At 38.2% G+C, this 21605-nt stretch overlaps 2 protein-coding genes and 1 long non-coding RNA gene across 11 annotated transcripts in view; 1 reads left to right on the forward strand and 2 right to left on the reverse strand.

The window, feature by feature from the left end:
* The window catches only part of LOC309690647 (nectin-4-like), a 138455-nt gene that overhangs the window by 43900 nt on the left and 72950 nt on the right, over positions 1–21605 (reverse strand). The window lies entirely within an intron of this gene.
* On the reverse strand, positions 6629–15080 carry LOC309690650 (nectin-3-like). 2 transcript variants are annotated; one of them, XM_082507853.1, is made up of 8 exons: positions 14304–15080; positions 12812–13153; positions 12398–12700; positions 11362–11455; positions 11053–11207; positions 10539–10638; positions 9853–9946; positions 6629–9040 (listed from the first exon to the last, which is right to left on the reverse strand). In XM_082507853.1, exons 1-8 carry the CDS (start codon positions 14440–14442, stop codon positions 9029–9031), a joined length of 1239 nt encoding a protein of 412 aa, XP_082363979.1. In that variant the 5' UTR covers positions 14443–15080; the 3' UTR covers positions 6629–9028. The 2 variants fall into 2 exon arrangements, with proteins under 2 accessions (XP_082363979.1, XP_082363978.1); XM_082507852.1 differs by having other exon boundaries at positions 6629–9946.
* Positions 16618–19197, forward strand: LOC309690658. The gene is made up of 3 exons (XR_014271777.1): positions 16618–17851; positions 18049–18136; positions 18847–19197. It is a non-coding gene; the product is annotated as an uncharacterized lncRNA (long non-coding RNA).

Raw genomic sequence — 21605 nt, forward strand, 5'->3', positions numbered from 1 at the left:
TCAGCACAATCTATAATTTATTTGGATAACATCCTCAGGCCATATATTACGCATGTGACACATCGCGGACATCCTCTCAGTTCATTGCATATTATTTGTATTGCACTTCGGTTTCTTGCAAACGGGAGCTTTCTGTATAATATTGGTGACGCTGAGCACGTTTCCAAGGCTACCGTCTGTCGGGCAGTCAGGAATGTTACAGTTGCACTGAAACGTCTCCTGTACTCGTCTGTGGTGTTCCCCGGTCACAGACCCACAAGATTTATCAAAGAGGGATGCCACAAAATTGCAGGTAGCAGGATGAACAAAACTTAATGTATGATGTGGTGATACTTGGACTACTACTTAAATTGCACATTTATTTTCAGGGTTCCCAGGCGTGATTGGCTGTACAGATGGCACTCACATTCCAATCATTGCTCCTTCAGTAAATGAAGGAGACTATGTGAACAGGAAGTCTTTCCACAGCATTAATGTACAGGTACATAGTTCCCTGTAGCATGTCAAACTAACAAATTATTTCATTATAGTAATGGATGCTAATTTGTGTTCTCTGCACTGTGAAGATCATATGTGATGCTGCCAACATTATCACAAATGTGGAAGCCAAGTGGCCAGGCTCTGTCCATGACTCACAAATATTCCGTGAATGTACACTGAGCACAAAATTTGGACATGGTGAGTTGAGAATACTTTAAAATATATAAAGACCAATTGCTTCAGGGACATTTGAACTGAAGTGTACCCTTCTGTCTTAGGAGAGTTCACTGGCTACTTGCTTGGTGATAGGGGGTATCCATGTTTACCCTATTTGCTTACCCCTTACCCTGACCCTGAACCGGGCCCACAGCAGCGATATAATCTGGCTAATTGCAGGACAAGAGCCAGAATTGAAATGACTATCGGAATGCTTAAGGCCCGGTTCCAGTGCCTGCAAAGACTCAGGGTCACCCCAGAAAGGGCATGTGACATTATTGTGGCATGTGTGATTCTTCACAACATTGCCACAATTAGAGGAGAACACTGTCCTTCTGAACCAAACAGCAGTGATCCAAACCATGAACATCCTGACCCTCCCACGGACATACAAGATGGAAGAGCAGTCAGAGACACCATATGTCACAATCATTTCTTTTGACCCATCACCTCAACATGTTGAAAGAAGAATAAACAGATTTTTTGTTCAACTGGCTTTATTGGTCGCCTGTGTTTCCTGTACACAAAGTATTAAAAGATGTAAACCTCATAAAGTGTCTCTGTTGCTTCCTCCTCTGTAACAGCTGTCAATGTTTCTTCATTATTTTCCTGTAGTAAAGAAATAGACAACATTGCTGTTCTACTGTAAACTCATATAATCTGTGGAGTATTACTCACAACTGCATGTTGGTCTGGCTCAACAGGAGGCTGCACCAGATGCAGTACACCATCACCATCAACTGATAGAATATGAGGTTTATACAGGTCACTTATAACTTACAAGGGACCAAATGGCAATTAACAAACATACCAAGCACCTTACACTTCATTGTCATTATGCTCTCAAAGACAACCAAGGCTGAGGGAAGGCAAAATCAGTCGGAAAATAACTTCACTACAAAATAATTCATTATGGTAAAGAGTTTATCAAATGAATGAGCAGCACTGCAAAGGTGACTGTGAAGAAAGGATGTATGCACATCATGTATTATTTTGAATTTACCCCCTATGTAGGCACTTGTGTCTTGCGGGGTTATTGCCTCAGAGGATGTCCCCGCAGAGATGCCTTCGGCCACAGGGCGCCCACTGTTTTGGCTGAGGGCCAACTGCTCAGCCTCTGTGAGTGGTGGTGGTGGAGGACCCCCACCTGTTTTTCGGGCCTCCGCTTTTTTTCTGTTGGCTATAACGGGCCACATTTGAGCATACAGAGTAAGCAAATATGTACTTGTAATGTGCTCAGATAATTTCAATAAGTGCTTACAGACAGAAAATTAATGTAGCCTCTAACTGCAATTGATTTACATCGGACAAACAGACCAAGCACTATGGCTCATAATACAATTACACCTCACCTGTTTGGACTATATTTTTATATTTCATTTTTACTTGCTGCCAGGCACGTTTGGGGCCTGTTGGGTTGCACCTGCGCTCACATCACGTCACAAAATAAAATGTATAAAATAACAAATAAAATAACATATGATAAAATAACGTGTTAAATGGGTGGAAATCCCTCGATCAATGTTTAAATTAACACTCACGCATTGACTCTGTCGGCTATGTTTTGCCATGCATGCTTTTGCAGCTGTGGCTATGTTACTTTTTTCCGCGGAATTTGCATGTTATCGGCATATGCTGCCATCAGAATTTCGGCCTCAAGCGCTGTGAAATACATTGACCGCGCCTTCTTTCCCTCCGTCTCCATGGTGACTCGCTTAATCTGTGCTCCGCTTATCAGGGCTTTATGTATCCTCGTCCGCGCGCTTCACTTGGGGTTAAAGCAACTCCGCGTTGACTGAACTAATTGTTATCAGCCTTTCTGAAACGGAATATTCCGAGTTGGACAGTTCGGGGTTACTCAACCGTGAGTGTCGTTTTTCACTCTGAGTTTTCCAAACCGGCTTCCTGAAACAGGGCCCAGGTATTAAAGCCATAAAGCCTTTGAATGAAAACAAATGCTGTTGTGACAGTGATGTACGCTGTCTTTTTGGTATATGTATGATTTCTATACATTTTACGTCAGATAAAAACTTTGTTCGCAAGATTCAGATAATTATTTAATAAAAGCTAGATATTTTAAATGAGAATAAAAAAGAAAAGTATTTCTTTGTGCCCTCCTCTCCCTGTTAATGCCCTACCTGGCCCCCTGGAAACACTTTGCTAGACCCGCCCCTGCATAGTTACCAGCTGTCAGCTACATAAAAAAAGGATCCTGGTGTTATTTGTCTCTCAGAAACAGTTCATCACTTCCCTTCAACTCATTCCTGTCACCTAAAAGGTAAACCTGTTTCTCCATCACAGCTCTGATAATTCAGATAATTCATGTTTTCCCTCTCACCACATATCCAAACCGACATCATGACATCATGACATCATGACCAGCAGCTTTACAGCTGTGGCTCCAGAAAACATCAGCTGATACTAGAAAGTAATATTAAATAAATTCTAACAACAGCTGATCAAGCTTAAACGTGCTGCTGTTGTTTAGCGCGACATCCGCTGGTTTCCTGTTTCTGGCGCAAAGTGGGCGATAAACAAACAAGAGAGACGATCAGCTGATCATTGATCAGTTTCATGATTGAAGTAGCAATAGAAGAGGGAGGGGAGATAAGAGAAGAGGCAGCTGTAAAGACAGAATAACTCCAGCTTTGTGTCTTTTTCCATCCTAGCTGAAGTACGGGACAAACTGCGTCTCTTCTCAGCTCAATACGAAACGCGTAATATTTTCTCTGAATGAGGGACCATTCCATTTTTTAAGGAGCTGTTGGCAACTCTACTAACTAACCTTATGAATAAAAATAAAGTTCACTATCAGTAACATCATAGCAACCGAACAGCTATATAAACTCGTCATGCTAGCTCACGCAGTATGAGGTATTGTAACTGACTGTAAAAAGTCAGCACAACGAAAATAAACTGCACCTAAACTTGGTTTATATCTGACCCAGATAGACTGCAGGTCATAACTTCTTACCTGAAGTTCAGTTCACCTGACATTCGGACCGGCGGCCGCCTGGGGTCTCTCCTCCTGCCTCACCTTCCCTCATCCACCTGTTGCCTCTGTGGAAGCTCCGCCATAGCCACCACCAAACAACTGAGTTATTTTTACACATCGGCCAGCATCTGGCCAATCCACCACCTCTCATTGTTCATGCCGTTACAAAAAAAAAAAAAAAAAGTCATCAGCCCACCATGCAAACGTCCGATGGCTAGTCCAGCTATGTTAACTTGTTAATCTTTCCCCGAAAAAATGTTTTCTGCGGTGCTTTTCGTGCTTGGCTCTCCTACCTTTGCTAACATGATGCGCATAGTGCAGAAGCCGGTGCTGCATTCACTTACCCTCGGATATCTGAGCTTCACTGTGAAACCATAATCGTACATTTGATATTTCATTAAATTTTATTGTTTTAGCTTCGGGGTGGCACCTGGGGTGGCCAGTCTGCAGTAAGCATTTGTTAAAGTGTATCTAATTTAAACTTTTGTAGTCAAATATTTCGCAGCTAAAGATTGCACCAAATCAACTGCTTTCCACCTAAAAGTGATGAATCAAGCAAAATCCAGAGCACACAGTGTCCTTTAAATACTGCAACAGCAGCCAGGAGTCATCTGTACATGTAAATGCCAACTTTGAGCATCAGTTGAATTAGAGTAGCTGCATTTCCTCCTGCAGGAGCTTGATACATACAGATCCTGTAGCTTGGACAGATTAGTACAACATTACAGCCACTATGTGGAGCTCTTTCTCTATTTTCTATATTTGATGGTCTTTCCCTTTTAGGTGAAAAGGGAAAGACCATCTTTAAATCTAGGAGGGTATCTAAGGGTACATCTTTCACCATCTTACAATGCTGTGATTGCAACCATTCCCCATCTCTCTGTGAATGGGACTCATGGCCATTGAGCAGTGGTCTTTGATTAGTGGTTGTTGATAAATGGTCATGAGAATTTGCATATTAATAATGAAGGAATTGACCTCCCAGCCCATTGTTCCTTCAGTGTTGCTAGTTTCAGTCATTATGCAAATGTACTGTTTATTGGGGAAACCTGCAGTCAGCTGAGACTGAAGAAGTCGGTGATGAAACGTTTCTCCCACTGAAAACGCTACGTCCAGAAGAACAGAATCAACTTTTGGGGGTATCTGACCTTACATGGCCCCTCTATATGCTTTATTCTCATTAACATTATCAAAATCATATTGTTGTCTGCGGATATCTCAAATAGGAAATTTACCACTTTTTTCCAGTCACGTGTTATTACTTCTTAAGCTAAATTAGTTATCGCCACCACCCTTGCCTGTGGGAGCTCCATCTGGGGCCTCCATCTGTTTTATCCCGACCTTCTTTGCTGAGCCTTTCCTTAACTGTGTTTCTGCCTCAATATTTTCTTCTTCCTTGGATTTTCTCTGTTGTTGCTGTTGCTTTTTTGTTTTTCTACAATTTGTTTCAGCTCTCACACATTTGCAACCATCAGTATAGTAATTTGACTTCTTACAGTCACACTTAAAAAGGTTGACCTAACAAGTATTCAATTTAGGCATAACATATGTTAAACTATCACCATCTGCTGGCTACTATAATTTTCAAGTCAAGGTTCAAATCCTGAACAAAGAGGAGAGACAGAACAGAGGAGAGGCATATACAGAAAAGAAACATAAATGTAAAGTATGTTAAATCCAGGTTTGATGTTTTAGATTATTATTTGAAAAATAAAACAAAATGTCTCAAGTAATAATCTGTTTGAAAAGCACATCATACACTTTCTGAAAAACAAAAGATACATTGTCCAGATACATGTACCGGTACTATAGGCTGAGTCGATTTTAATCAGTTTAAATGCCTGTTTCTGTCAAAGTAATTTAATTATGGTGGGCATGTTGTCCTTGTGTCATTGAGATAATGTGTTTAAGAGGAATCATCATGTTGTCCCTGCAGTTCAAAGACTCCCTCTGGCTACAGTCTGTGAGGAGAAAGAGTCAGGAAGTCAGTGAGTGCCTGAAGGACTAGGATCCACGTGAGGATGGCATAAACAGCATCATAGACTGCATCACTGAGATCACTGCCTATGTAAATATATGAACCATAATTCCAACAACAAGCCCTGGATCACCACTGACCTGAATACTAAATGAAAGGAGGGTCGTCAACTGCTCATAATTACCTATAATTTCCTTATTGATTCATAAAGTATTCTGATTCTTATAACCCCACCAATCCCATCTTCCTGTCTGAAACCCCTGCTTGTATACGTTTGTGACCACTGGTCAGTTCGGGAGATGGCATGAGCTACTAGCTGATGCAGTGTGCTCGCTGTCACCTGGATGATATTTTGGTGGTATTGTGAGAAAGCAACCAAACTCCATCATGGTGAATCCTTCTCTCCCACTTCATCCCACTCTACTGAGACAACAGAGCTCTTTCTCCCTCAGACAGGTGAATACACTGATAATATTCCATTGTGTAGTTTTCTATCCAGGTGTGCTTTTAATGCACTGGGAGTCCATTTGGGAATCCATTGTCTGTCAGGTTCTTTTCAGATGTAATTTCATGGTGGATCTAAAACTGATGGTGCTTTTCTTTGTTCATAACTCCATTAATTTTGACATGATCGCCAACACGACTGACTGATATGCAGCTCCATACCATGACAGAACCTCCACCATGTTTTACAGATGCCAGAAAATTCCACATTGGATTTCTTCTCTCCACAAGACCAAAACGTCCAACTGGAATTCAATATCAAGGATCACAGATGGGGTTTACACACCTGAATGTATATACACATGTATACTGAGGGAGAGGAACGTACTGATTTTATGCATGATTATTTACTTTTGAAGAAAAATGATAACAAAAAGTATTTCAGCAGTGTAACATGTTATAAAAGCAATTACAAAACAAAGTTTCATTTTAAGCAAACAATAAAAAACACAAGATATAAAGCAAGCACACCAAATGATTTATAATTGGTCAAGAATACAGATCAAACAACACACTTTAGTGATTGAATGCTTAAAAAAAGCTGCCACACAAAAACCTAAATAAATTGAAAAGTACAACCATCTGAGACACAGGTGTATGATATATGATTTGATATGATGTATAGCTTTCCAAAAGCAGGGAACCCTGACTGTGTAATGCTTTAACAAAGTAATTCTCCAGCTTTCTCTGAAATGTCAGCCAATTATTCCCTACAGTAGTCGCACCACCAGCTCCACAGTTTGAGAAGACTGTTTTAATGTGTAGTGTAAGGACATGTTATCAAATGGCTCTCACAAATATCCCCTGTGTACATGTGTAAATGAGAGAAAAGACAAGGCACAGTTTATTCATTAATGCTGACTCTTTCAATAAACAAGTTTAGAGATTTAAAGTTTAGAGTTAAAAAACGCGTACTAGTGTAACTATTGCTATAAAGGATTAAGATGAATTTAGCTAAATGTAACCTACACAATTAAAATACAAACATATCTTCATTTGACACACAAACTTGGCAGCAAATAGTTGATTGGTTAACTAACTGGTCAAAATACTCCATCAGCCTTTTTATGTCTGGGGGTAAAAATTATGGGCCAAAGTTTAAACACACATGCTGTGAAATTTTAGCTTCATATACCGAATACAGTTTTGTGAAAAATGGTGTATCGACCTACTATCAAGCCATTTCTTTTCTTAAACTGGTCAAGGAAAAGTCAGATTAGCAGCTGAGAGTGCATTTTGAAGGTTGACATTGTTTTTCACAGTATTTCACTGCTTTTCTGTAGTGCATGTAATACAGAACTTAAATTTGACCTTAGAAACTGCCCATGTCACATATTCTGTTTTTGCTGACTTTGCCTCCTGTCGTTAGCTTGTATACTCATAATAAAAGTCGGCACAAAACAGATGATCAAAGAGTTTCACTGACATTACTTGATAAGTTTGTGTGTCAACAGAAGTTAAACATGCCTTTCACCATTTTGGAAAGTGAAGCAGCTTACAGCAAACACTGTAGAGCGAGTCTGGCTCTCTGGAAACAGAGATCCAAGTGATAGCTCCTGGGAAAATACAGGCATCATAAGCTTTGCAGAAATACGTAAGCCAATGTCGAACAGAATTATCAGTTACAGTCAGTTTCTGTCTTTATGATGACACACTTTTCATAACAGTGAAGTAAAAACAGCTCTTTATCAGTCAGCACACTTATTAGACCCGTCTATGTTTTAAATAAGTCAGCTCGGCTGAACGGATGGAGTTAAAGGTCTGAACCAGAACAACAAAAGATAAGAAATTAAGAGAGTGCATTTGCATTTGTGTAACTTAGCATTTGTTACTTAATGCACTATGTAGTCTTGTATTCATATAATATTAAATTTTAAATTTACCATTTTTAGTATTTTATCATTACCTAAAAATGAGTATTTAATCATACTCCCATAAGTTTATAAGAAATCGGTTCATATACTTGGGCTTTCTGTTCAAGTTTCTTATTAACCGTTGATCAGCACATTCATTTAAGTAAATACATGAATGAAGATTAAGATTTTTTTTTACTTGCATGTGTAAGTTTTGTTTTATTAGAGCAAAACTTGTACATTCATGGCAAGTACAGACAAGTGCAGGCCTGTTTTATTATAGTTTTATGTAGTAGTTTTACTGGAGGGGAGTAAGTGTGTGCACCATCATCATGCACAAGAGAAATTTAGCACCATTCACAGTGTGCAGTGAAGCTATTCTCTGTGTGAGTTTTTGTATTGTACTGGTAATTCATTTAGTGTTTCTGATACAAACACTGTGGGTTTTATAAACTGCAGCTTAATGACTCGTGTTATCAGGAGGAGTAAAGAACATCAGCCAGAGCTTCAATGCAGACACACCTGCTGCAGCTGTGCTAGCATACTGACTGGATACTGTCATGGTGCTTTTATAGGCACAAACAAAAAAGGAAAACATGTAATTCCATATGAACGGTTGATGTGTCCACAATTGGCCAGTATTGTACATTATAACCTTAAATACTTCTATTGTTACCCTTAGGGAAGGGTGTTACTGAAGGCAGGTGGATTTTTCATTCCTGAATTTACAGTAACCACATTACTATAGCTGTCAACAGTTTTCACTGATGATGAAAGCTTTTGACAAGTTGGGGGAAACACAAGAACAGATGGCAAATATAGTTAAAGCTTTTCATGACAATAGAGGAACAGGCAGTTAAAACCACATTCTAACAGTTGTTCCAGTTACATGTGAAGTTGTTTCACAACATGGCCTTTTTAAAAAAGACTAAGCTAACTCTAGAATAATATGTTGGTAGAAACTTCCGTTGAGATATTTTCCATCTTTGGCTTCCACAACTGTCAGAGGGATTGCTGAGGCAGAGAATTCAGAATAATTGTTTAAAAACCTGCATTGAATTTAAAACAAACACGCAAAGACTCTGTGTATCTGCAGATTTTTACAAAGAATAGTAATACTTTTGTAATATTCAACACATTATTAAAAAAGGGCAGATTTAATAAAATAATAAAAGAAAATATAAACATATCTCCACCATATCAGAGAGTTTTGCATTACATTTTTTTTTTCCGATCACTTTGGTCCAGTTCTCAGAGCAGAAAAGTCAGTCTCACTATTCTATTTTTGTCTGTTTTCTTTTGCATATAGTTTAAAGATTATTATTTTGCTTTTCTCAATTTCATCAGTTTTGTAAAATAAATATTAAAATCCTTCGGATTTCACTTTTGTTTCTGAAAAATGTGTACACTACATTAGGCCTACATTTTTGCAATACTTCTAAAGTCATTTAAGGTTTTGAGGAAAAAAAAACTAAACAATTTGATGACTACGTCTTTAAAGGGTGGTGAAAGGTTTCTATTCATTCATCACAGAGATAAAGTGACTGACTGACTATTCGTTTTTTGAACAATGTAAAAGGTTTTGATTGTAGTAGTTCCTTTTGCACAAGAGACTCTGTTATGAAAAATGCTCTGTTTTGAGAATTGCATAAAGAGTGGTTTGAATGACTTTTCTGCTGTGAGAATTGCACAGAAGCAATTGAGAAAAACTGTAAGTTAAGTCATTAGCACCAAAATATTGAGAGACATATTAATTAATTTATATTTAACATAATTAATTTTGACTTTAACATCTCTACAAATTAACCGTTGGTGACCTCGCTCACTTCCTGCAGTTGTTCTTGCTCTCGTCTTTGATCATCTCCTGCACTCCTGGGAGATGGTGGGTCTCTAGGCCCATATACATGTGATGGAAAACACCTAATGCCAGAGAAAAATAAGACAGTATGCATGGCTTACAGTTAAGCCTGGAAATTTTGCGGCATTAAAAAATGAAACAAAGATGAAATGTCAGACAAAGCAGAACACGAGGAGCTTATCCCCAGAAGTGGATCATCATCCACTGGCTGGAACTACTTTGTATTTGGGACAAATGACATTAACTAAGAACAAATTATAAACAAATGTTGCTGTAGAGTTGTGTTGGCACCACACAGCAACACAACTAACTGAACCACCTGAAAACTCGCCACAAACTAAGATGAATGTACGAAAGCCAAGAAAACCAAAATCATAACTCAATAACAATAAAAGCAAACCTGTACAGTCTGTCAATGTGTCCCAGTGAATGAACACTGTCTGCAAATACATTTTAATTTGAGGATTATAGTGAAATGTAAGAGAGAAACCAGTGCCCTGTTGAATCGTTAGTGTTGAACTTTGCGGCAAATGCAATTTGGAATTTTTAAAGAAATAACCAAGCAGTTTACACAGTTTTTCAGTGACCTGTCAAATTGTGTCTGTGTGTGTGTGAGAGTGTGTGTGTGTGTGTGTGTGTGTGTGTTTGAAGTACCTTTGAAGTTGTCTGGATTTATTAAGGTACCATATTGCAGCAACAACAACATTCAGGAAAAACAAAACACCAACTAGGGCCCAAACAGCAGAGCATGCATCTACAGACACACATGGAAAAAAAGAATATTGTGTGAATGAGGTAATCCTTTCTCTCCTTCATGGTGTTTAGTCTTTTCAGACATTGTTCAAACACCATGCAGCACTTGTACCAAACATTCTAAAACTTTTATGCTCTGAAAGGTTCTGAGACAAATGACCATGAAAAGAACTATTTGCTAGGACATGTTCTTCCAGTGATGGAGCTGACTTTAATATCATTTTTGCTCTGTGTGGAGCTTCAGTCATCCATTCATTAACACTACGTTTTATGCCGGAGATGTCTTAAACCAACCACCTCTTTAAGCTGGCTGGTTTTCAGAAAAACATTAGAATGAAGCAACACCAGCAAAGGCTCAAATTAAAATTCAGAAAGATTTGGACAAACTGCACAGCTAAATCCAAGCTGCCCTCACCTGATGCCACATGCACATAGAGCTGACCATGTTTAGTTCCATATGCATTAGATGCTTCACACTGATAGAGGCCATTTAGATCAGAGGTCAGGCTCAGCAGTTGTAGCTCTGCACCGTCGACTTTGATAGAAGACTGCAGCAGAGTCTGGCCAGATCTGGAAAAACATGAACAAGGCTCAACATGAACTATATATATATATATATATATATATATATATATATATATATATATATATATATATATATATAGTATGCACACACACACACACACACACACATACGCAGTTTTTCTTCTCTTAATTACTTTACCTACTCCAGATAAAGTTGGCACTTGGGTTGGCTTCTGTCACACACTCAAATGAGTCTTGTGTAATCACTCTAATATTCACTTCTGTGGGAGAGACTGCAAAAAAAAAAGACAGAAAACTGTGTTAATCCTGAATTGAGGACATAATAATAATATCGAAATAATGTTTCACAAATGTTTGGGTCTCATTGCATCAGACAAAACAGTCAATCTTTTCAAGACAAAAACAGTAACAAGGTTGTGACTGGCTAATTTATAATCACCTTGATGATGGAAAAAAGAATATTACATTACCTGGAAAATCCACCAGAAACAGGACCCCACAGTTGTACCATATCAATAACAATAATGCACTTCTGAATAAGCCTGCTTTTTACTTTCATTGCAACTTCCATTATTTTTGCTGATGGTGTGACCAGCAAACCTCCTCCTCTGCCATTTCCCATTTATATTCAATGACTTACGACTGGAAAGATAAATTACATTTATCTTAACGTTAAGCATGTCGGTCACAAATAACCTTTATGCTTGACAAACAAATCTGAAACAGCTTTTGCTGTGACTTGGTGTATTATTGACATCAATGGTTTTGATGGTATGGCATGTTATGGTTCCTTGCACGTGTGAATTAGATGGGTTGTTAATGACATTTGATGAGAATTCCATTTCAGTGGCACCTTTAGAAATATGTTAACTTAGAAAAATTGGTGATGTGTTCAATACTTATCTGCTGTGTGTGCATGTGTGTGTAAATATGGGGACATTGTTGAAGTGACAGTGGTGAAAGAGAGAGTGATATCAATAAGTTTTGGAATTTGATAAATTTGGGACATTTAACAGAGTGTATAGTTTTAGTGAATCATTAGTATGTAGTGTAATGAAAAAAAATTGAGGCATTGTTTGCATGTCAAAAGCTGTTATAGAACTTTGTCGTTTGCTAAATTTGTCAATAATTTTCTGTTAAATCTAACAATTCATATTTGCATTTCAAGTTATAAAACTTAATTGTTAAAGATTTTTGTGGTTTGTGGCACTCACAGTAGACTTGTATGTTAAAGGGCAGGACTTCTTCTTTAGACAGGGAGTCACCACTGATGACACACTGGACCTGGTGACCGTTAATCTCTCTCGTAGGAACACCAAACAGAGAACTGACTGTGGTAGTTGTATCGTTGTCATACTGTGTGGAGTTTGTTGTCGTCCTCACTTTGTCTCCCAAAGCACCAGTGAGCCATCTCACCTCTGCAGGAGGCTTCGATCCAGCAGCTGTGCAGGTAGCAAATAAAACCTCTTCAGTGCCCAAAGTGGGAAGATTGTCCTTCACATTTGTGAAAGGAGGCACTAGGAGAGGTACAGCACTAAAATAAATCAACATGCAAGAAGGATGGTGGAAGTAACTCCGTCTCACGTACAAGAATATTAGAATATTTGAAATAAAGTATCTTTTCATACCAAGCAAGTTCAGAGGTATCTCAGTCTTCTGATTTCCACTGGGAAACAAGGTGAAGATACACGTGTAGCTGCCTTCATCCTTCAGTGCAACATTGGATAACTGGAGTGTTCCATTTTTGTTGTTAAAATTCCCGATATATTTAAATCGATCATCACCTCCATTGACAAACTGCACTCCCTCTCTGGGTAGGATAGTGAGGAAATTGTCATTGTGAGGTTTTTCTCTCGTCTTCCTCTGCCAGGTAATCTGTGTCAGGTCATCATTGGTATCAATGACATGGCACGGTAAAATAGCGGTACCTCCTTGAACCACTGTCACATTTCCACTAATCACCTGGAGAGCTGTAAAGTGAAATACTGTTAAAGAGCAGAAAAAAAGTAAAAAAAAAAAAAAAAAAAAAGCGTCTCCAAGAATTTTTGGGCTTCACAATTAATCAAATATGAATCTTGATTTTAGTTTTACACAATTAAATGAATATGGCTGATACTGAAAACGTTTGCACAAACTTTATGCCTGCAAGTGGCAATAACAGCTTTTTCCTACACTGTGAAGCTTCCTGGATTAATCTGGATGAGTACATTAAATCAACCTAAAAATTATAATTTGTATTATACATGCATCTCAATAAAAACATTTAAAACAAAATCTCAAGGGGTTTTTTTCAGCTTGTAGAAACCAAAGATTCCTGCCCATTCTGCTCCAGTCATATGGGTAAATACTGGACTGTATGTAGCGGAGATGACAATAAAGTTTACTTTGATTTCAGCAGCGAGCAGGCGCACCGAGGGCTCTCGCTCTCACTTTATAGAATTTCGAAAAAACATCGGTGCAAATTATAAATCTGTATCATAATGTCTGGTGTTTTCGTGTTTGTTGTTTTTTTTATTTTTTTATTTTTTTTATTTTGCGAGTTGGTTATTAGATGCTGCTCCAGCCAGCCAGAGAATCCCCCGCCGCCCCGGCCGCAAGCAGCATCAACACCTCGCAAACGGAGGGCGCTCTTACTCCCAGCAAATGGGCGATAGAAAACCGATCGGTGCCTATGCCATTCCCAATATGCGCTGGCATGATGTCGGAGCAGCATGAGTACGAGTAATTTTTTATTTTTATTTTTTTCCCGTGATGCCGCCCCCCACCACGATGCCGACCCGGGCAACCGCCCGTGTTGCCCGTATCAAAAACCGCTACTGGGTAAAGATAATAAAATACACAATTTTTTAAAGCTTTAAGGTCACAGGTCCTGAGCATCTTCTGAGTATGTCTCCTTATAATAATAATAATATTAAATAATAATAATAATAATAATAATAATAAATACATTTGGACAACACTAATATAATACAAAAACATAATTTCAGTCATCCGCTTCAAAATCCCCACATTCTTCCCTGTCAGATTTTGACAACAATCAGTTAACACCTGCCATTTTATCTCATTTCAGCCCAAGCAAATCCAAGCAAAAACAACAAAAAAAGAAAACTTTCGACATACCGTCAGCTTCTCTGGTCAGCAGGAGCGCAGATATTAGCAAAAACACGCGGTTATCGCGGAAAAATAGCGTGGCATGACTTATCGCAGCAGTTGGCCATAAAAACACAAACGAAAGTAGCAGTTCCATCCATTCGCCCATATCTTGCCGTTACCTCGTGGCTGCTCTCAGAGGAAGAAAAAACAGAAATGGCATAATGGACACGGTAAGGTAGGCTTTACTTAAGTCACGTAACCTGGATCGGCCCCTGGGACACTTGTGCTGGGTCTTATAATTATGAAAAGGGAATAATTCCCCTTTTCTCATTATTATTTCTGCTTTGGATTGTGAAGACACTCATTTTTACAGTCAGATCCAAAGTGTAATTACATAAATGACGGCTTATTGGAATAATTGCCGTCATACGAGAAACATACAAAGAGACTGATGGGTGAGACAGCGCTGCGTTGTAAAATTATTAAAGTATTTTAATAAAAAGTCGCCTCTAAGAGGGTCAAAAATTTTAAAGTTACAGGGAATACAAATAATATCAGGCTGACCCTGCCACAATCTGACCCCCTGTCCATGAACAAACAGAAGGCTAGTGTTTCAGCTACATGTGTTTTACAACAATAAAATAGAAAATTGTTTTAATTGATGCACTCAGAAAGGTGTATTTTTGGTTCCAGCAGACATAACTTTTAGCGACATGCAACAATCAGAGCAAATATTATTTTTATATGACGTCTGAAAACAAACACAGAGCCGTTATCTTGTTGAGAACATGTTAATATTATATTGAGGGGTAAAGCTTATATGAATCACACAGGCATGATTCTACTCCTATCAGGCAAAACGTCCTCTTTTTAAATAATAATAATAATAACAATAATCATCACTTGAGAACAATAAACATATAATTTTTATATCATAACCTACAAACTAATCTAATGTAATTTCCTTTCCAGTCTTTCTCACTCACTATGTGTTAATAGACCTCTCTGCATTGAATCATATCTGTTATTAACCTCTGTCTCTCTTCCACAGCATGTCTTTATACTGTCTTCCTTCTCTCACCCCAACGGTCGCAGCAGATGGCCGCCCCTCCCTGAGCCTGGTTCTGCCAGAGGTTTCTTCCTGTTAAAAAGGAGTTTTTCCTTCCCACTGTCGCCAAAGTGCGTGCTCATAGGGGGTCATATGATTGTTGGGTTTTTCTCTGTATCTATGAAGCGCCTTGAGACGACTTTTGTTGTGATTTGGCGCTATATAAATAAAATTGAATTGAATTGAATTAATGTAAACGATGATTTTCACTTTTTCACCAAGTTACACATTGCTACTTTCACCTTTAGTTGGTTGGAATGGAGGCGAAGTTAATTGGATCCGCTCTCCCTGCCAGTGCGCCATGGCACGACACTTTTCATCACTTTTTGACAGGAAGCCAAGACTTAGTATTTGCCAAAAAACATTATTGCCCGTCAAGGCTGGACTGGGACAAAAAATTGGCCCGGGCATTTTGACTAGAGACCGGCCCACCAGGGGTAAAACCGCAAAGGATTCTGGGAAGTTGTGGCAAGAGCTACTAGCGCACGCAGGCTTTCAATTACACTCAGTTACACAGCGATAAAAAGAAACCCAAAAAATGTTCAAGGTTCAAGGTTCTTTATTTGTCACATGCATAGTTATACAAGTATAACACACAGTGAAATGTAGCCTGACACGCTCCTCGACATGTGCAAAAATTGGGGGGGGGGGTGTAGAGGAGGAACATTATATATATATATATAGTATATACACTGGGTGAATGTGCAGTAGTAGCAGCAAGCAGGTGAATTCTGTACATTAATGTCAAGAAGCTGTTGTATTATTAACTGCAATAGCCGGTCGCATGACAGCCAAGGGAAGCCGACGGGTAAAGAGATCGTTTTTCTTTTTTATCGGATTACGTCGTTGAAGAGAAATTTTTTAAGCCATGTTTCCGAAGTAAGAGCCGATGGATGGTCTGGATATACCAAATATAACGTCTCAGAACACTCCAGCTCAGGGGCGGAGCGTGGGGGTGGCTTACTGGGCTTAAGCCCGGGTTGTTTTGTCAGAAGCCCGGGGTCTTTTGGAGTGTAATTTTTTCATAGTTAGATGCCTGGCTGACAACTGTATAAAACAAAAAGTACACACAATATTCGAAGCACATAGTGCACACTGTGGGAATTTATGACTGTGCGTGAATCCCCCCCTGATATTGGTATGATCCGAGCTCAGGCACTAAGCGACTGAGCGAGGGGGCGGGGCAGCTGCTACCTGTTAGTGCGCTGTTGGAGAAACAGAGCCAGCCATACTAGTGATGGGATTTCCGGCTCTTTTTAGAGATCCGGCTCTTTCGGTTCGGCTCACTAAAAAGAGCCGGCTCTTTCGGCTCCGAACCGGCTCTTCAGGTTGTTTTGTTGCTTTAATTTATTTATTATTAACAATAATATAAAATTATGCACAAAAGGAATTACTAATGTAAAAAAAAGTGGTTTTATTTATATATGTTTATATATAAATATATGCGGTGACCCCTAGAGACAAAACACGTACAAACTCCAAAACACATTTCTAGCATGAACTGAACTTCCAAAGCAGAGCTACTAGATCACTTAAATTACAATTGAAAGCATGTGTGTATTGTTTGTGTATTTATACACAGGCACTCATATATATTCAAATAATTTAAAAAAAAGTTCATTTACCTATTACTACCACACACCAAATCCGGTCGTTGGTACTTGCTGGCTTGTGTAGCCACAAGATAACAAAAGCTCAACACTGCGCCCTAGCATCCTGGAGCAATTCTGTTGTCTTTTGTACGTGTTTTGAGTTTTTATGTGCTTCGGAGTTTGTACGTGTTTTGGAGTTTGTACGTGTTTTGGAGTTTGTACATGCTTCAGAGTTCGTACGTGATTTGAAGTTTGTATGTGCTTTGTCTCTAGGGGCCACCGTAAATATACTTTTATTTATTCACTCCACATAAAATGTAATAAATAAATCATATAATACAAAAATCAACTATTTACATTTCAACTTTTAACTATTTAAATTTTCAGCTTTTTCCTTTTACAAATTTAAAGTGAAAACAACACTGCAAACCACAACACAATTAAATATAAATTATAATATTAAAACAAAAAGAACATGCATATTCTCTGTCATATGGGCCTGCATGAATAAACTTTCTGAATCCTTTATCATCTGCAACGTAAAATAGTTGTGGATGATTACTATACCTTTCTAATGTGACGTTGTTCTCCCTGGCTCTCTTTCTCTCCCTCTGGCTCTGTTCCTGTGCTAGTGAGTGTAACTACCGCCCCTCCCCCCTCTGCCCAGCGTAAAGCACAAGGCTCGCGTGCAAAGTGAAGCGAAAAAAAGTGCGAGAGAGAGAGAGGGTGAGAGAAAGAAAAAAAAACAAACACGTGACGGCTCGCGATAAGGAGCCGGCTCACGTCGTTCACGTCAAAGAACCGGCTCTAAGAGCCATTTCGTTCGCGAACGACCCATCACTAAGCCATACTAAGGAGAGCTTAAGTTTGACCAGGTACCAAAGCAAATCATTCGTACCGTACAAATAATGTAAATATGACGGTGAATCACGAAAGATTGATATGAAACTGATCACTTGACCAATATTACGTTACTTGCTCTTCAAGTGAATCAACAAATGGCGAAATGAAAAGCCGAACAAATGCTATTTTTTAGAGTCTTAGCTTACGTGTGTTTATTTCATATTTTCAGTTCTTACCCTCCCCGACTAAATCGGTTTCAGTTATGTACTGAAATATAAGAATGGACATTAGAGGGTTCTTTCAAAGAAAAAACTCAGGTAAATGTTATTTTATATATTGTGCTTTGTATGTTGTTCAGTATATTTCTATGCAAAACAAGAGGGATTTCAGTACACAGCAGGATATTTACATTTGTAACCAGATATTTACATACACTTTATGGAGAAAACATAAAACATTTTTACTGTACAACATCAATTTAGAGTAAACTTTTGTTTTAGATAAATATTGAAATATCTTTTGAATTAGTTAAATGTCAGAATAAAGAGAGACAGAGCTGTCTATTTTTATCACTTTCATCAAATGTAGGAGTACATATACACTAAGTTTATTGTTAATTAATAAGAAAACTCCAGACGATTCCATTCTGAGCTGAAGAAGCTTCTGATAGGTTAGTAGAGTCCATGTGAGTAAACTGGTGGCACAGCTGTGGATGCATATAAGGCAAAACACAGAGCCTTCTTCTTTGAAATGGGAAAATCAAGAGATGTCAACCAAAACACCAGGAAAAGAACTGTGGAGCTCCATAAGTGTGGCTCAGTTTGAATACAATTTGGTGCCATTTGCAATTAAGAAATACAGATAGTTTCTCTCTTTACTCTTAAAGTTAACAAATATGTTTTTTATATTTATCAATCTAAAAAAATAAACATTTAGTGTGATTTGATGTTACAATTAAAAAAGTGTTTGTTTTGATCTGAAGAGTTTGTAAATATCTGGTTTCAACTGTATATTTTATGATTGTCAGCACAAAGAGAGAGAGAGAGGAACAGAGAGAGAGAGCAGAATGAGGACAGAACAGATGAACAAGAGCAGGTGAGACACACATGTTAGTCAAATGGTCGTTTGCCAAAAGTATCACCGTATCATAGGTACTCATGTATCTCGTACCTAGTGTTTCTTTTTAGGTTTGCTATTTTTCAAATTCTATATTTATTAAGTTATGCAGGCTTGTTTGCACAACAAGGCCAAAATAATTATATAAACTTTTCTCAATCTAAATATTGTACTTTGGTAGATTTAAAAAAATAAGTGTAGTGCAGGTCTATGATGATTTTTAGTGCTACTATCATCTAGTTCTGATTCTGGTTCTGTCTTGGTTAAGTCCTCAGTACACAGCAAATCCAGCATGTCCAAATTAACACTGTCGGATTTGATTTCAACACTATTAAAGTGTCTATATGGGTCCACACCAGAGAGTGTTAATTTAACTCTTTTTGGAGAGTTGGTACGTTAACTCTGATTTAGTGTTAAACACCAAATCTGTCTGGAGTTGATAATTTAACACTTGGTGTTAAGAGTTTATATATTAACTCTCAAAGAGTATTTTAGTTTAACTACGTAAGAGTTATCTTCTAATTCATTCTAAAAAGCGGGAATTTTACTGTTCTGAACTTCTAGAAATTTCTTTTGGAAATAAACATTTACGAAAAAGACGCAATGGTTTTTGAAAAACATTTATTCTGAACTGTGCACCACAATTTCAAAACATTTTCTGAAAGATGTAACAGTGTACATGTTCTCACTTTCATTAGAATTTTGTTTATCAAAAGGTCTGACATGGTAAATACAAATAACAGCATCTCATCACTTATTTCTTCAATACAATATGCATGTCCTTCATTCATCCCTTTGTGGAACTTCAACGCACTTCTGCTCTCCCCCATATTCCATCTTCACAAGCATATCCTGTGCGGAGATTGAATAAAAATTAGTTGACACTAATTAATGGCACAAATAATCCAGTAAACAATTGCAGCACAGTAAAAAAAAAAAAAAAAAGGAATCCTCTTTGAGCCATTACTTGTGTAAAGTATTTTCCCAAAAGACAAAGACACAGGCAACAGGTAATACTGAACTAAATGTAAAACCTCAACCTTTTTCATTTTTACCTAAACTGTGTGCACAAAACTCTGGAGGGATCTATGCTAACGTAGAACCCAGTCAGGACGTCTGCTACTGCTGTTTGCTCGTTTTTTTTATGGGCGATCGTTTTCAGGCTTCAAGTAGCACCATTATACCAACATTTCACATTCTAGACATTGTTTTAGGTGTATTTGACCAAAAGTTTGACTGAAAATTCACATGCAAGCTTTTTTCAAGGCTGTGGTATTTGCCCGCAAACAATACCTTTCAGCTAGCTAAAACAGAATATTATGCTATCAGCGAGCAACATGGCTAATGCCTTTCACACAGCTTTGTCTCAACTCCAAAGAGCCACAGAAGTAAAAGCTAATAGAAATAATTGAAAAAATGACTTACCAAGCATGGCAAACAACTCAAATATGTAGAGCAAAATGTTCTGAAACGGCTTCACTTCAGCTTCGATTGGAGCCGTGCTGGGGGCGGAGTCTGTGAATTTACTCTGTTGGTGTCATAGCCCCTCTAGGAGTTCAGAGTTAAGAGGTCAAGAGTTAATGTTTCCATTGTAACACCTCCAGATTTGACATAGAAACACTCATTTTTAACACTCGATTTTAACTACTATCATTTTACACCTCAGAGTTACATTAAAAGAATGTGACTCTGCTTAGAGTAAAATTAACTCTACTTTTGCAAGAAGACTATTAACACCAAAACATTTAACACTTTTGAATTTGCTGTGTAGTCCTGATTTTGAACTGTTGTAGTCCTGTTTTAATTCTGGATCAGTTCTGCGTCTGGTTGAATTGGGGTTTAGTCCCTGTGTCTTGATACAGCCCCGACTTCGTTCTGTCTTGCTGCTTAATTAAAAAACTAGTTTAAGGTGTCCTGCATGTGTGATATATATATTTCCCTATATGAAGTCATTCTTTTTTGAACAAAACTCAAAACAGAGCCAATTAATCTTTCAGTCATTTCTAACCCCACCCCCCCCTCAAAAAAAAAAAATCCCACATGCATACTACCCTTCAGGGCTAAGCCCCGGGTGTTTCAAATGTCTGGCTCCGCCTCTGCTCCAGCTCACATGTTAGTCTGCTCCAAGCATTCCCACAAAGGTCAGAGTTTTGTAGTAATTAATACGTCATTTTTCTTAACATAATTGGTGATATAGGTTACAAGCAAGTCTGGTGCTGAACAGAAATTGTCGCGCTATGCTCCTTTATTTATTGTGCATAAATAGTGAATTGTCCTGACACAATATTGCGTTTCGCTTCTGTTATTATGGTACATTGACAAAAACATATACTTTTATTCACAGGATAAAACAGTTGTTTTGTATCACTAATTGTCCAGTGCGATTACAACATACAGTATTATTGTCACTGCTACATTTCTGTAATGCTACCAGACATTATTTCCACTACTAATTAATTACCGTTGAGCTCAAAGGTTATATTAATAAACGGTTAACGAATGTGTATTTATGACGACGATTTGTGAGACTGGTAAACTTACCTTTGTTCGTACGATGGTCTTTCGTTCTACACGGTGCATTTCAAGGTCCTGCACCCATCCGTCCGTAAACCGTACCTGGGCTTGTTGCAGTGACCTGAAGTTACTAAACTTCATGAGTGTATGCACTCA

The sequence above is a fragment of the Aulonocara stuartgranti genome, assembly GCF_965226115.1.
Source record: "Aulonocara stuartgranti genome assembly, chromosome: 16".
NCBI classification, from domain to species: Eukaryota; Metazoa; Chordata; class Actinopteri; order Cichliformes; family Cichlidae; genus Aulonocara; species Aulonocara stuartgranti.